General features: G+C 42.9%; 1 protein-coding gene across 1 annotated transcript in view; it reads left to right on the top strand.

Annotated features, from left to right (window-relative positions):
* lmbr1 (limb development membrane protein 1) overlaps positions 1-15246 on the top strand; it is a 40825-nt gene that overhangs the window by 10455 nt on the left and 15124 nt on the right. Inside the window, exons 5-9 of the mRNA XM_085172074.1 lie at positions 291-394; positions 10590-10716; positions 11008-11076; positions 11829-11893; positions 12181-12253. Coding sequence (XP_085028200.1) covers positions 291-394; positions 10590-10716; positions 11008-11076; positions 11829-11893; positions 12181-12253 — 438 coding nt within the window. The remainder of the gene's footprint in view (positions 1-290; positions 395-10589; positions 10717-11007; positions 11077-11828; positions 11894-12180; positions 12254-15246) is intronic.

Here is a 15246-nt window from a genome sequence, read left to right as displayed (position 1 = left end):
GCCAGTTTGTTTTTCCCCTTAAACCATTTGAGATTGAGAATTATTTATTTGCACTGCCAGTGCTAATTACCTGCTTCTGTTAAGGCTGTTTGATGTTCAAGTATCCACCAGGTGGCAGTAGAGTCCATGACTTAGAAACTGCCAAGAGGGCACTCAACAGACAAAACTGTCTTAACTTAAATTGCAATTTAGGAAACTCTGTGAATGAATCTTTGGCACATGTCCCCTTCATAATGAAACATTTTTTTAATAATATATTGTCTCTGTATATGTCTCTTTGGTTACTGCAGGTCTGTGGAACCTGGTGTCACTGTTCTCCAATCTTTGCCTCTTCGTCCTGATGCCATTTGCCTATTTCTTTTTGGAGTCTGAGGGATTTGCAGGATCGAAAAAGGTACAAACTATGGGTCTTTATCTAAAAATGAAAAAAAAGTTGCCAACCTATCCAACTGTTCTAAATCTCTGTTAGCAGCATATAATTTCTTTTGTAATATATGTTTATTGATGCCTTTAAAAATTATGGACAAGGTAGAATTTCATTACAAAAAATTATTTGGACAATTCTTTTGGTTTAAAAAAAACAAACAAACTTGGAAGTCATTAAAAAAGTTCATAGTAAAATTTTGTGTGGTACTGTACTCTAGGCTGTTATGTATTTGAATGCTCTAATACCTATGCAAGAGGTTTTCTCTTAGCAACCAGAGCAGCAGCAGGTGCTTAGTGCTTGCCCTCTCCCTGACTCATGCCACTGACCGTAACTGCCACCGCAAAAAGCTCATTAACCATGAAAGTCTGAATCTGGTCTTCACCCAGTGCCACATCCTGACAAACCCTTTCAATAAGGCCATAGGCTGCAAACGCTTCAACACTGCTGCATCGGCCCCACTGATTTAAAGCCTGATTCCTTGTCACCTCCTCCCCAGCCCCCTAAAATAAAACTTCAAAAGGACAAGCTAATAATCGAGTTGTAAGGCTCAGCGAACTTCCTTGTTTAATTGATTACCCCCCCAAAAAATGGGCTGGGGGCTCGTGTTCCAAACGTCCATAAAGTTGCAGCAACATGACAGCACAATAGAGCCTTGCAAAATGGAGGGCCAAAGATTTACTTTTAATACGCCTCTATCCTGTGTCACAGTTTGAAACCTCTCTGGTTTATGTCCCTCCTGGCAAAAGCACATAAAAATTAGTTTGTACTGTAGTGTATAGCGAGTTCTTTTCTTCCTCAGCCCACTAATTTGTTTCGGTTGGATTTCTTCAGTAGAGGGCAAGCCCTGATGTGTAGGAAGCAGGATGAGGGCCTCTTTCACATTTCTCCCTTTTGTTCTTTTTCATTTCAGCAAGACTGTTTCTTGCAATACAGCTTCCATAAATGTGCCTAGAGGAAGTACTGTTCAGTGTTGAGCTGCACTTCCAGGTATATATTTTGTTGGTTCTGTGCTAAGGCAAGGGTGGAAGTGATATACCCACTCCCCTATTTAATCGCCCTCCAAAAAAACAAAACAAAAAACCCCGAACCCGAGCTGCCTGCAGAGTGAATTATACAGCCGACAGCAAGATAAATGTAAAACGCAGATCTGTGTTTTTATAATGTGATATTATCCCTTTATCCAATAACAGCATTAGACTGCTATGCCATAAGGTTTTATGTGGCATTTTAACCCACTGGGCTAATGTTATAGCACTGCGAGTTCCCTTTGAGTGCGGAAATGAAGTGAATGATGAATTTCACTTCTAACATGGTAAGTCAGCCTTTTCATGTGGCTGTGTTTACTTTTGACGATGTACTAAAAGATGCCAACAGATTAAAGATGTTTTTTTTTTTAATGTTGTTGTTTTTTAATGTTCAACTCTTTAGAGGCTCTGTCACCTGAATGATTGATAGTTTAACAAATTGTCCAAATTGTGGATGAATCAGAGCGACTTAAGGTTTTGATGTCAGATGTTATGATTTAGCTTTATTTGCTGCTGTAAAATGTCTACCGCTTTACTGCTGTGTTCTCAAATCTTTGCCGAAGAGCTGCATCACTGAGGCAAGTAAAGGTTGTTGTTTAGTTTGTTTTTAGGTTCTGATCATATTTAGAAATTGAGATACTACATTGTTGGTGATGTGCTTATCAAATATTGTCCACTTTTTCTTTTTTGCAGCATTAGCAAAGGAATTTAGAGAATTAAAAAAAGAAAATTGCCATTATTGTCTCTCTGTTACTTGTCTCCACATCACCAATAGGTGGCATTGTAATGATGAGAACCATACATGTCGTCCTTATTGAGATGATCAGTATGCTGTAACAAAGACTGAAGACATCTACATAAACCTTTAGTCAGTCTTCTATTCATATCAAGGAAATGTAATCACATTAATAGATATAATTGATGAGTGTGATATCTCAGCGCTATATTTACTCAAAAACAGTGAAATCAAGGGTAAGGGTTTTGATGGTGACAATTTCCTGTTCTATTTCAACCAAAATAAGTGACGATTATTAAAGCATGCATAAAGTCTGTGAAACAGGATTTGTACAGGAACTCGTGCTTTGCAGGGAATAGTCTTTTGGTCTTACCCACAGTATTGAAATGTGTTTGATCCTCAAACGAGTTGGAACGAGTCTGACCCCCTGACTGACCCAGCAAAGGGCCAACAGGTTTCATCTGGTAGTTAAAGAAACTCCTCATCAATCTCATCCTAAGCCCTAACCCGCCGATGATGAGAAGTGTGTTTATTGTGGAGGAGGAGGAGGAGGGGAAAGAGAAAACGTCTCGCCGAGTAAACCAGTGTGGTGTTACTAAGATACTCGTCTTTGTTGGAGCTCCACAATAGGGGCCTGGATATTTATTTCAAATCTCCTGCACATGCAGACATTTTTCCCAGGCCTTCTTTTGGGTAGGGCCAGCCGGGGAATATAAAGTGGTGTTTACATACCTTCCTTTAAGGTCACAATGTCTCCCTAAAGCTGCCTGTTACAATGTTCGTTACCATGGCGACATATTAGCTTGAGCTAGGAATTGTAAAAACGAGCAAGCAAGATTTTCCCCTCCTCTCGTGACTCAGTTTTTCAAATCTAAATGCAAAGTTCTGAAACAAAACTGAGTCTCTGCTGATTTTGTAGCTGTTTTTGAAGATTTTAAAGTAATCTGTAACTCACGTTGACTTGGTTGCACAGCTTTATTTGCATTGTGTTAAGTTAGGTAGAGTATTATGTGTCATTAGGTGTGCTTGGTCCCTACTTTCCGCTTAACAAAACCCAGGAAGCAGTCATCTATTTGAATTCTTATTAATATAAGGACTTTATATAATCACAAGGTGCTGCCACAATAGGATGATTTAAAAAAAAAAAAAAAAAAAAAAACCCGAGAGGGAGACTTGACAAACATCTGAAAGCTATGTTATTCATTAAAATTATTCTGTTTGCTTAAGCATCTGTACTCAAACAGATAAGCTGCTTCACTGTGGTTTGAATGATATGACTTGACACCAGCCATTTCCCTTCTGCCCTGTTTATTAAGAAGTCTTAGGAGTCCTTAGAAGTTGATTGCGCAGCTTTACAGGGCAGTGTCCCTCTCCTCTGCTTTCTGTCTTTGACACGGTCATTGCGCTGCTACCGACTGGTTTTTTTTTTTTTTTTTTTTTTTTTTTTTTCTTTTTTTTTTTTTGCCTGTCCCGTTTGGCTCTTTTGCCATCAGAATTATTGTCTAAAGGCGAAGAAAGATGCCCAACGGTTTTTCTTTACCAAATTGACCATCCCAGCTTTGCCGTAATGGTCCATTTGATTCACCTTTTATTCTTTATTTTATTTTCACTTGCTGAATACGGGACAGATTTGACTGGGGGAAAGAAAAGGGAGAAAGAAAGAGGGAAAGAAAGACAGTTGAGAAGAGGGACGGGGGAGAAGGGCCAAAAACAAAAACCAACAGAATAAGCAGAAGAAAAAAAATAAATAAATAAAAAAATAAATACATATATCGATCACCTGGATCACCTGTTGAGAAAGAAAAAAGAAAACAAGCAGAAGAAAACGAGAGTAATACAATAAACCACATCACAATGATATATGGGAATATGACAGTAACTACTAAATATTAAACATTATTGTGCAGCACGTAAGATCGACAGCACAGTGTGCATTGAGGTAGGAGCCAAAAAGGGTGTAGTTTGTGTGTGTGATCACCCGTGTGTACACCTGTGAGCATGGACGCGCTTGTTTTCTTAAAAGGTTCCCTCATGTAATGATCTGCTAGAGGGTGTGGGGGGCCACTGCCCCGTCCTCCAGGGCATGAAGCAGGTATGGAGGAGATCAAAACTCCAGACATCCAGAGGCCCCCAGAACACAAGAGACCAAGGAAGACCAACAGAGGGGCAGCCGCGCCACTGTCCCAGAAAGAGCCGAGGAGAGTCCCAGATGAGGGGTCACCCAGCAGCCACGGAGCAGAAGCCAGGGGGGGCTGCAGTGACGTGCCCGTGAGCTCCGCCGGCAGCCAGCTGTGCCTGAGTGACCGAGCCCCAGGCCGAGAGGCCGGGGGCACCCCACCTCCGAGGTGGCCCAAGCGAGCCCCAGGCTCCAGGCCCCGATAAGCAGCCGCCAAGGAGTGAGCCGGTGTGTACCCGGACGCCCACCCCCGGACACAAAGAACCACCAACGCACCGATGTCTGAGGGAGTCCGCCCCCGGCAGGGGAAGTGGTGGGGGGAGATAGGCCTCCAAACCTTGGAGGGCCTGAGCTGTCCTCAGAGAGGTGGCATCTGATACCCAACCTGACATATAGACACAGACATACAGGCACACACAGATACAAACATCCATTCCCACCCTCATGCTCTCATATGCACTTACTCCACACTCAACCAACGTGGAGACAGACATAAAGAGACGCTGTACACACAATCACACTCCCCAAGCGTACTCTACGAACCGGGTCTAGGTACCCTTGCCCCTGGAGGGGGGAACTGCACCCAGACCCAGGTTGTGTTACCCTTTTCCCTGCGGTGGGGAGAAGCAGACCGCCCCGACTCCGCAGCAGCAGGGAGGCCCCACATTCCGGATCCCAGTCGGACGGCCAACTCCTCCTCCTAGCCCCCCTGCTCCAGCAGGAAGCAGAGAACGAGGGTGAGAGAAGACTCCTAACCTCCCTCCACCCGCTCATTGTAGTGTTGATGTATGTGTGTTCTAAGGTGCATTTAAAACCCAGGAGGGCATGGAGCTACCTGCCAGAGAGCAGCAGGTAAGCGCATAGTCCCTCCTGCTAGCCCTCAATGTCTACGTGTATTTAAAATTGAGAGGTGGGCAACGACGCCGGGGGTGAGGTGTACACCCTGATGGTAATTGGGATTCCGTGTAGCGTGCCCACCCCCAAGATCCTATATGTATGTGTAATGAGAGTGTGAGTAATGTGAATGTCTAAGTTGCGGGATAAAATTGAGGCAGAGGCAGCCAGAAGGGGACAGAGGGGGGGGGGGGTTACCTCCTCTGCACCCTGGTGACACACCCCTACTCCAAGGCCCTGCATGTGTGGGTGGTTGTGGTGGAGCGGGAAGAGGGAGGCAGCTGGAGATGGGGAGGGAAGGAAGGGAGGGGCAAGTGACCCCTCCCTGGGGCCAGCTCCCCCGCTGACCCCAGTAGGCACCCCCATACTCCGCGACCCGCCAGGGAAGGGGGGCCCAGGCCCATCCGAACCGGGGACCAGTGCAGCGGCGCCGCCCGGCCCCACAGAGCCCGGGGCAGTCCACCCAACCCCACAACAGAGAAAACTACACCCACCCCATCATCCACTCATCTTCCAGACTACATAAGACAATAGACGCCCAGGCTGAGATCTTCCTCCACCTCTCCTGTATCTCCCCCTTTTGCAGAGAGAGTTCCTGAGAGAGGAAAGCTCCTGCAAGATGTGACAACCCCCCCCCCACCAGTTGAAGAGCCCCCCAGGTGGCTCGGCGCACCGGCGGCACCCTGCGCCAGTGGCGGGCCCCCATATACCCACCGGCCCACAACCCCGGCAACACACCAACCAGGACCCAGGCCCCCGAGGCCCGGCCAGGGCCCCAGGCCAGAGCCGGAGCGCCCCCAGAACCTCACGCCCGTCCCGGACCCACCCAGGGGCAGCCAGGCTACCAGGTCAGTAACCCCCGTCCGTCAGCACAGACCCTCCCCTAGCCCCGCTGCACGTAGCCACGAGGAAGCCGTCACCTAAGAGCCAACAGAGCCCCTAATTGGCCATGACCGCTACCCCGGGTTGAGCCCCCCAAGGAAGATGCTCCCGGGGAACCGCCTGACGCCCTAAGCCCGACCCTACCCCCACACCAATCACAACAGTGCTACCGACTGGTTGAAGGATACGCTAATAAGGTCCCTGAGCATCTGGCATGTCTTTAGCAAAGAGGGCAGGTCTTTTTGCTTGGAAGTGAAAAGGACCCTGCCCCCTTCCTCACTTATTACACTCTTGGCCCTTGTTGCACACGTCCCTGACAGTGAGCAGAAGGATGGTCCGTTGGATGATCTCTGCCATCACCTGCTGACCTGTTATGGAATGATCACAGCGACTAGGAAACTCCTGTGCCAACTTAGTTTCATCCTGTGTTTGATTGCAACTTGATTTTACTTGGAAGTGGAAACGGGTCATGAAATATTGGCTTTAGTTTGTCTGCAGAATACACCAGGCAACAAGCTTGTGAACTGTTTCCAAAGCCCTCTGTAGCTTTGTGTGACTGGTTGGATTGGGAGAAAGATTAACTTGTCTGATTGCGTTTCTGTGTGTGTGGGTAGATCAATCCATGCATGTTTGTTTGCTGCCGCATATGAAGTGATTACTTTCCTCTCTGGCCACTACGCACATTTCTTAGAAAATCTCCCTTGTCTTGTACAAGCAAAGTTGCAGCCCCTCACTCGATGTCAGTGTGAGGATCGGGGGATGCTGAATATTTCAGAGCTGCTATATTTAGAGGTAGTTACACATTTAGAAAGGCAAGAATAGAAACTTTCAACGGGCACTCTAGATGCCAAGGCGCAGTCTTTTTCTTTTTTTCCACCCTTCCTTCACCAGTTGACAGTTTTCTTTGATCACTGATGATGACTGACTTGGATTTTCCTATTTTTAAACCACATATTCTGCGATGAGGTGCAAAGGGCTACATTTTTCCTTGCACGAATATGTGATCATAAGCAGAATTTTCACTGTGCTATGTCATGCATGTAAATGGATCAATAAAACCATTCAAATCAGTCACTTTCAGTGTCCCCCGTTCTCTTGACCCGCCAAATCGTTTCTGACACAGTGGATTGTTCTTCCTGCGAAGCAAGAACCAGGGGTGATAGTAAACGAGGTGACAAGCATTGCCTTTGCCCTAAATGATCTGAATGGGTAATGATTTGAGTCTTATAAATGATTGAGAGACATATCTAAAGGGAATACACCTTCAGCATGGCCTGGACATCTTGTTAAGGTGGACTGGTGCGCTTGAGCGGACACACGTCCTGCCTGTGGTTTCTGCTTGTTCTCATGCATCCTTAAGAGACCACGTGAGGGACGTGGCTGAAGTCCCTGAAAGCATTCCTCTCTCACCTCTCTTACCTCCAGGGAACGCGATATGCTCAGACGTTGACTCCTCTCCTCCACCAGTCTCTCTCTCTCTCTTTCATCTCCTCCATCTTTTCTATTCAGCAGTGTTTAGTGTGCTCCCAACTGCACAGTTGAGCTGATCTGTGATGTGCTTGATTGCAACATCGATTTAACGTGCAGACACTGAGCATGAGAAGGTCAGCAAAATGTGTGCTTATGTCAGCTTGTTACTGTAATTGTAGCCTATTAATTTCAATTGACTGATAAATTCATTGCTAAATATCACAACAGAAAGGCATGCGTAGTTCACTTATATGTCACCACCATGATGTCTCTATTAAGGCTCTGTATTTTTCCATAGCACTTATTTCGTGCTGACTAAAGGTCCCACCCCCTCTAACATTACCTGTGGCTGCAGTGTCCACTTCGGCCACACTGAGGCACTCCAGACCCTGCCCATTTCACTCTCTGCCATGCTAGAAAATTCTACACTGACCCCAGAGGCTTTTCCAGAATAACACCGCAAGAGAAGGCGAGAAGCGGGAGTCATTTCTCAGTAATTGCAGAGGGATGCTACAGGGGATTTTTACAACAGAAAATTAATGAAATCTTAGAAAGAAACTTCCTTCCTTACATTACTATAGTAAATATATACTGAGTAGGTTTGTAGCAATGTGTAGGGATCACATTTATTAAATATTAAATACGAATATTGAATATCTGACTAATGCATACTTGCACATTGAGCTGCAGAGTGGGTAATAAGGGAATGTTAAAATGTTTCCACTTTAAAATGCAGATGCTGAAGGTCAGGTGGTTGAGAACTGTGAGGAACTAATAACTCTGCCCCCCATTTAAAAAAATAAAATTAATCTCAAGAATTAAAGCCATTTCCACTCTTTAAATAGGCTTCATTATTATTCATGGACTTCCATGTAGCTGTTGACAAATACTGAACAGCAGCCACACAGCGAGTGTACCTGATGGCAAATACTGAACAGCACCCACACAGCCATTATGTTAGCTGGTAACAAATTACTCGTATGTACCTAATTTAAACAATGCTCAAAAGCAGGGAGCCCTTGTTATCCCATTCCCGGTAGCCTAAGCTGACGTATGAGAGTACCAATCTGTCTTGCAGTGCTAGACAGTTCAGCTCTCCAGCGGGGGTGGGAGGTTATGGAAACTGTGTGTGAACAGGTACAGGAGGACTTTATTAACCACTCAGCAGTTTGTGACCCGGAAAACCCAAATTACCCCAAACCCTCTCTTCTGCACGGCCTGAGACATGGCTGCGGTGCTAAGGGAGCTCCTAATCGGTCCCAGATGGGAGGTCTGCTCTTGATCGCAGACAGTAGCTGACCCAGCCAGGCTTCATGCTCCTTGCAACACCCCAGGAACCCCTCCCCTCCTCCCTCCTCTTTTTAATTTTACTTCTACTACCACCATCCCTGGTTGGACCCATTTTTATAGACCACAATATGTGTATATAAAAGAGCTGTTTTACAGAGGAGTGGATGAGAGCGTTTATGTTATGTTTGTGTGGAGTGAATGGAAATGATGCTGTTTAGTTTAAGTGAAGGAGGATGGGTGGAAGCGAGGTTTCCTGTAAAAGTAATCATGTTCAGTGCTTCAATATGAAATGTAGGAAACAGCACTTCTAGCTCCTTTAAAGTTCATTCCTGACTATACAAAGTATTTGAACACTTATACAGATTTGTTTTACAGATGTTCTGCTTGAATTAACGAGAACCATATTAGTGCTTCATTTAGAGGTGGGTTATAGCAAAATAGAAATATGTGGGAGACAGTACTACATGGTACATATAAGGTCAAACAAATCATCATGTTGAATATTGTCTTGTAGTTTTCTGAGCTCCCCGGTTTTAGTGTGGTCCTCAGCAGGTGTAGCTCATGCTGATGTTTTGGTTGCATGTTTAGCTGTGTTATGCTGCTGATATTGAAATGTTGTCCATTGATTGATTGGTGCTTTTGGCTGAATCGGAGCACACAGAAGATTTTTTTCATACCCCTGCATCAATCCTGTTTCTCCCGAGAAGAATAAAGTCATCAAATGCCAACGTGCCAGTTCAGTTAGCAGTCGTAGCCATAACGGAACCAAGACCATATTTGACAGATTTGTCATCTCTCTCCAACATTTTTTACTAACTCGTTCTGGCAAATTACCTTCTGATGTTTTTCTGACACATCTTCTGTCTTTCACCTTTTCACTCTTAAATGGAAGCACTCTGTCAGCTTTGAGACATGTTTGTGCCCTTTTGTGTGCTCAAAAACGCACATCCCAAGAAAATATTTTGTAAGCACCAGTGTTTGTTTTGCTGACTTATAAATTTTTGTAGTTTCTGTCAACAATTTTTTTTTTCTTTTGACAAAAACAACTACGTAGAAAACTAATGCTCTAGGACAAAAACTATGAGGAAATGTATTCACACTTTAGTTGACAAATTGAAAGCGAGATGAAAATGGAGAGACAAGGTCCAATCAGATTTAATCAATGTGTGTAGAAAGACGGGACGAGTTTGGAAGTAACCAGAAGTAATTGTGCAGTCAGGTTAGATGTGCACAATTTGATCAGTCGCCAACATGCATGGTCCCGTGCATGGGAGGAAGAGAATAGTAGACATATGGACACATTTCACATTTGATGTTGAGGAAAATAAGACACTTACAACTCTCACCAATAAAAATAAAACAAACTTTTGTACTTTATACTTTAGATTTAGTCTACAATAATCTTAAGATATTTAGTTCACTAAAATATAAGAATTTTGAGGCCTAAACCATGACTAAAACTAAATAATGTTTTAGTTAAAAGACTGACTAAAATCTAAATTTAATATTTCTAAAAGAATTTGGGTCCTGTGTGAATTTTGTTGTTGTTGTTTTGTAATGGCCAGTATATGTAAACGTAAAAATTTGACATGGTTGATAATATAACTTTTGTGTATCATCATTATGATTTCATATGCATCATTTTAATTGAAATAATTTTCTCTCTTATTCCTGCTTTTTTCCTGTCAGGGCATTAAGGCACGCATTTTGGAGACCTTTGTGATGCTCTTTCTCCTGGCATTGCTCATTCTTGGAATTGTGTGGGTGGCATCAGCCCTCATTGATAATGATGCAGCCAGTATGGAGTCACTCTATGGTATGATTTTTTTGTAATATTCTACATGATTGGTCATTTTAAACCCCTTGTTTTTGTTTTTTAAATAAAGGAATAGTTTTAGGATTTACCAATCTGATGGTGCATTAACTATGAATCTAGGCTGAGAGTTTGTTTAGGAAGGAAATCAGATTTCTAGCAGCTCTAAAACTCAAATGAACACACATCTTGGCTTGTTTAATCCCTTCTAGCATCAGAACCATTCAGAGCATTTTCCAAAGTGATGAGCTGTTCCCAAGTCTCATTTTTACTAAAAGTATACATATTTTGTAGATCTTTGGGAGTTCTACCTGCCATACCTCTATTCCTGTATTTCTCTGATGGGAGGACTCCTTTTACTAAGTAAGTGTGTTTATAATTTTACAAAATGATGCAAATAGAAAATGTATCTCTATGAGCAGTGTTTTCCCTCAAAGTACCTAAAACTTTGAGTCCGAGAAACTTTTCGGAACAAACAAGAAAACCTCAAAGCTCTGTCTTTCCACCATGGTTTCAACACCCTTATAGGCTAGGCAGGTTGTATGTTATTTTTGGGTATGACTATACAACAAATTGCTTCACTCCACTTCTATTCCACTGAGTCTCCAAGGTGCTACAACGCCAAGGTAGAAAACCTTAATATTATCCTCTTGGTTTTATAAACTCCTGTTAACTTGGTTCACAGGTTTATAACTCAAAGCCTCGAGTTGAGGATTTTCACTATCGCCCGCTTGGTGTTTTGAATGTGATGGGCATGGGGGTGGCCCTCTTCTGATGGCCAAGTTGAGCATGCCCTGGATAATTTAGAACTTAAAATGTGATTCACTCAGTATGAACCAAAACTATTGACATGAACTCCTCAGAGAGGAGCATTAGTTAAGTGTTACTGAAGGGAAAGCTGAGGGCTTTGTTCTTTTACACTTGTGCACAACTGAAAGTGTTTTTGTAACCATAGGAGTCACCGCCTGGTGTCCACTGTGGACAATCAACTGTCTAAAAGATACTTTTTATACTTCCTCAGAAAAGTTTGAACTAAAAGTTCCAGACCCTATATGTGGAAACATGCCTTTATTATATTTAAACAAATTGACCGCATTGTACTGTCTCCTGTGTAGTGTGCACTCCTGTGGGGTTGTCCAGGATGTTTACCGTCATGGGCCAGTTGCTAGTGAAGCCGACAGTAAGTAATCACTTGGATGAAGTATTTACTGCATTTCTAAAAGTTGAGTCAATGGAAAAGAGTTTATTAAACAGTTGTTGTTCAGATTTCTCTAGAAGACTGCAGGCCGTAACAGACTCGAGTCTGCTCTTCTTTTCTGAAAGATGTCTCATTTAGCCATTTAAAATCACAACAGAGGACTACAAATACATCACCAACTCATCTTCCCATCTGCCACTGCTCCAGTCCCACTTCGGGCCTAATTATAACCCATTTCATCTCTTCCTACTCTGCTCTCTCCCCTTTAGATCCTTGAGGACCTGGATGAGCAGATTTACTGCATCCATTTGCAGGAGGAAACCCTTCAGAGGAGATTAAACGGTATGTCTGTGGGAGACATGTTGGCACATTATAGGGGAGGGGAGGGGTTGACTGCCCTATTGGGTGTGATGGAGTAGGCCACGCTGGAATCAATTAGCATTGAAAATTCAGCTAGGCACACAGACACACACAGACATTCACACACACTTGTCACTGGCTTTTCCCTGACACCGTCACACTCTCATAACTTTCTGCTTAAGGTCAAAGCAGCCACTATGGCAAGGACTATATTTTGTTTAGGAAGTTTTTCTTAAGAATCCACTTAAGAAAATCCACTGCCGCTGCCATTATTGGTGAAATGATTGCCACATTTAATGTCAGGCCTCGAATGGCAGCCTGTTTAATAGGATGGAAATGAAATTTTTCACGAAAGGGTTTGGTGCTGTAGACATTAAAGAGCCATAACTCTTCTGAGAGGACACCGGGAGCCTTGTGCTGCTTTTTTAGGGAAAGTTTGAAGTGTTGAAGAATGTTGAAGATGTTATATTTTTTTAGCCTGCATTTCCTTTTCACGTCCAGCTCTCTGTGTTCCCAAATTCCTTGTTTGACGTTAAATAATCTTAAAAAAAGCAGGAAGTATTTCGGCCAGTTTCCAAAACCTACTTTAATATTAACTCAAGCACGCAACCAAGTGTACAGATGTGAGTAAATGAACAGAAAGGAGTGTCCTTTTAAACCCGGGAGGTAAGCGAGATCACTCCTAGATAACACATGTTTTTGAACGCTTTGCCGGCCACCTCCATAGAGTGCCACCAATGCGTACAGTTTCTTAGGGCTCATTCCTCAGTGCCCTGCTTTGAACTACCTGATAGAATAATTGTAATCTGTTCCTTATCATCTCCAGGGCCGTTTGATCTTTACACGTCACGGTGGGGCAAAAAAACAAAACAAAAAACAGTGGTCAACATCCCAGTATGTGTACTAAGGACAAGCTGCAGTTCATTTTTGTCTGTTAGAGAGGTGGGAATTGGAGAGAGAAGCAAGGGTAATGTTCAGTGAAGCTTAAAGCGTTGCTTATCAGACATAATGTTTTTATGCAGATACAATATGCATGCAAGTATGTGCACATGCAAATACTCATTGTTCATGGTCATAGTTAGGTGCAACTGAACGTCTAAGCGCGGTTCCTTTGATCTGCTCAGGGCATTAAGTAGAGAGCAGGTCAGGAACAGTTCACGGGACACACTCCAAAGACGAGCAATGTTGTCTTCTTGCTTCACCGGTGTCCGCTTTGCATCAGGCCTCTCTAATAAATTATCATCTTAGAAAGTTTGTGTTTGTAGATGTGGACTGTTGAGCCTAATCAGTTGATGCATTCATGTTTATTTACATGTCTGGTCCTTTTGTTATCCTCCTGTGGCATGAAATTGCCCATTTGTAATGACATGTTGGTAGTTTATGTGTTGCTGATCACGACATTGTGGTTTAAACCGGCTCATTAGCTATGTGTGTCTGCTTTTCTTGTAACGAGTGTAATGAACCTAAAAGGAGAATGTCCAGATAAAAGATGGATGGTGCTTAGCAATTGTTACAAGTAATAACACATTGTTGCACCCCTACTATATTGCTTTTAAATGTATACAGGGTGATGAATTTATCCCAACAGCACAAGTAGTCTGGTGACACAGAAGTCAGGATGGAGTCAGCCTGCGATTCCTCTTGCTGCTCTTCAACTTTCTCTATGTTCAAACTTTAAGGAAAAAAAGGTCAGAGCAAAGCAAGAGATGCTGACTTTATTACTCCACTCGTTTATCTCTGTATGCAAACCCCAATGATAAAGTCTGATTACCAGTAATCTGTGTTTTCTTTGATGGGCTTTTTAACTATTCCATTTATAACCAGAAAAAAAGCCCCAAAAACTAATAGATGGGTTTCAAGAAGTTGACATTCAAAAAGTTGAATTCCTAACAAAGTCCTTGTTCGTCTCTATCATCACTGTTGCTACTGTTGTGCTAAAGCAGAAATTACAGTGGTCTTCATATCTTAATTCCTGTACACTGTGTTTTCACAATAGTTTTCTCAGATTCCAGATATAGAAGTCAAAGCTGTAGATCCATCAACATTGCTTCAAAAGGAGCACCTAGTGATGGCTGCTATGTGCAGCCAATGTGAACCAAGGTTCAAGAATAATGGTGCATTGTACCAGAAATAAATGTTTTGGGGTTTTTTATGATGTCGGAGAGACACAGTAAATATAAAACGTCCTGTTGACACTATTGATTGCATTGCCTCAGTTACAGAAAGTAACTTAATTCAGTTTTTAGTTCCATAACAAGCCTTTCACTTCTGTTGCTACATAATCCTAAACTGTCCTTTGTACTGCCAGATGTTGCAGGTCTCCATACACATGGTAGATGTGTGAGAGGCTAAAAAAACTTGTATTTGTGCTTGTCAAAGTTTACAAGGACCAGTTTATATACTGTTTCAGTAGTCTCATAGTGAAGAACAGAATATATTAAAACAGCACCAGGCACACATAAATATACTGCAATACAGGCAAAGCGATGCACACACTTGTACAGACTGCCCTCTCACCACCCTGATGTGCTGAAAACAGAGCACTCGTCCAGATGCTATGCGGCACAATGACCTTGCCAGTGCCTCTGTTGTCTCAGCATGGTGTTTAGCATATTTGTGAATGACGTAATTTTTTGACTGTGGAGAAGGTTGGAGAGGATATGTTGAATTACTCCAGGCCTTCCTGACTGCCAGAAGCCCCACTCAGCATCTCTGCCTTGCTGTAACTCAGTCTTATACTTGACGCTGCCAGCAGAAGGAGTAGAAGGATATATTTAACTTCGGTTTGCAGTGATGTCATTGAAGATACTGCAGTTGAAAATCTAAGCATTTCCCTTTCTCTGCTTTGAACAATCGATTTTATTGTCCTTTGTTTTCAGTGTCAAGTATTGTTTTGGATGGATGGTTTAAAAAAAAAAGAAAAAAAAGAAAAACCCCACACAAACTTTTTAAAAAAAAAAAATTTCAGCAAGGAT

Source organism: Neolamprologus multifasciatus, chromosome 9 (genome assembly GCF_963576455.1).
Source record: "Neolamprologus multifasciatus chromosome 9, fNeoMul1.2, whole genome shotgun sequence".
Lineage (NCBI taxonomy): Eukaryota > Metazoa > Chordata > Actinopteri > Cichliformes > Cichlidae > Neolamprologus > Neolamprologus multifasciatus.
This window is presented reverse-complemented; position numbering and strand designations above follow the sequence as displayed.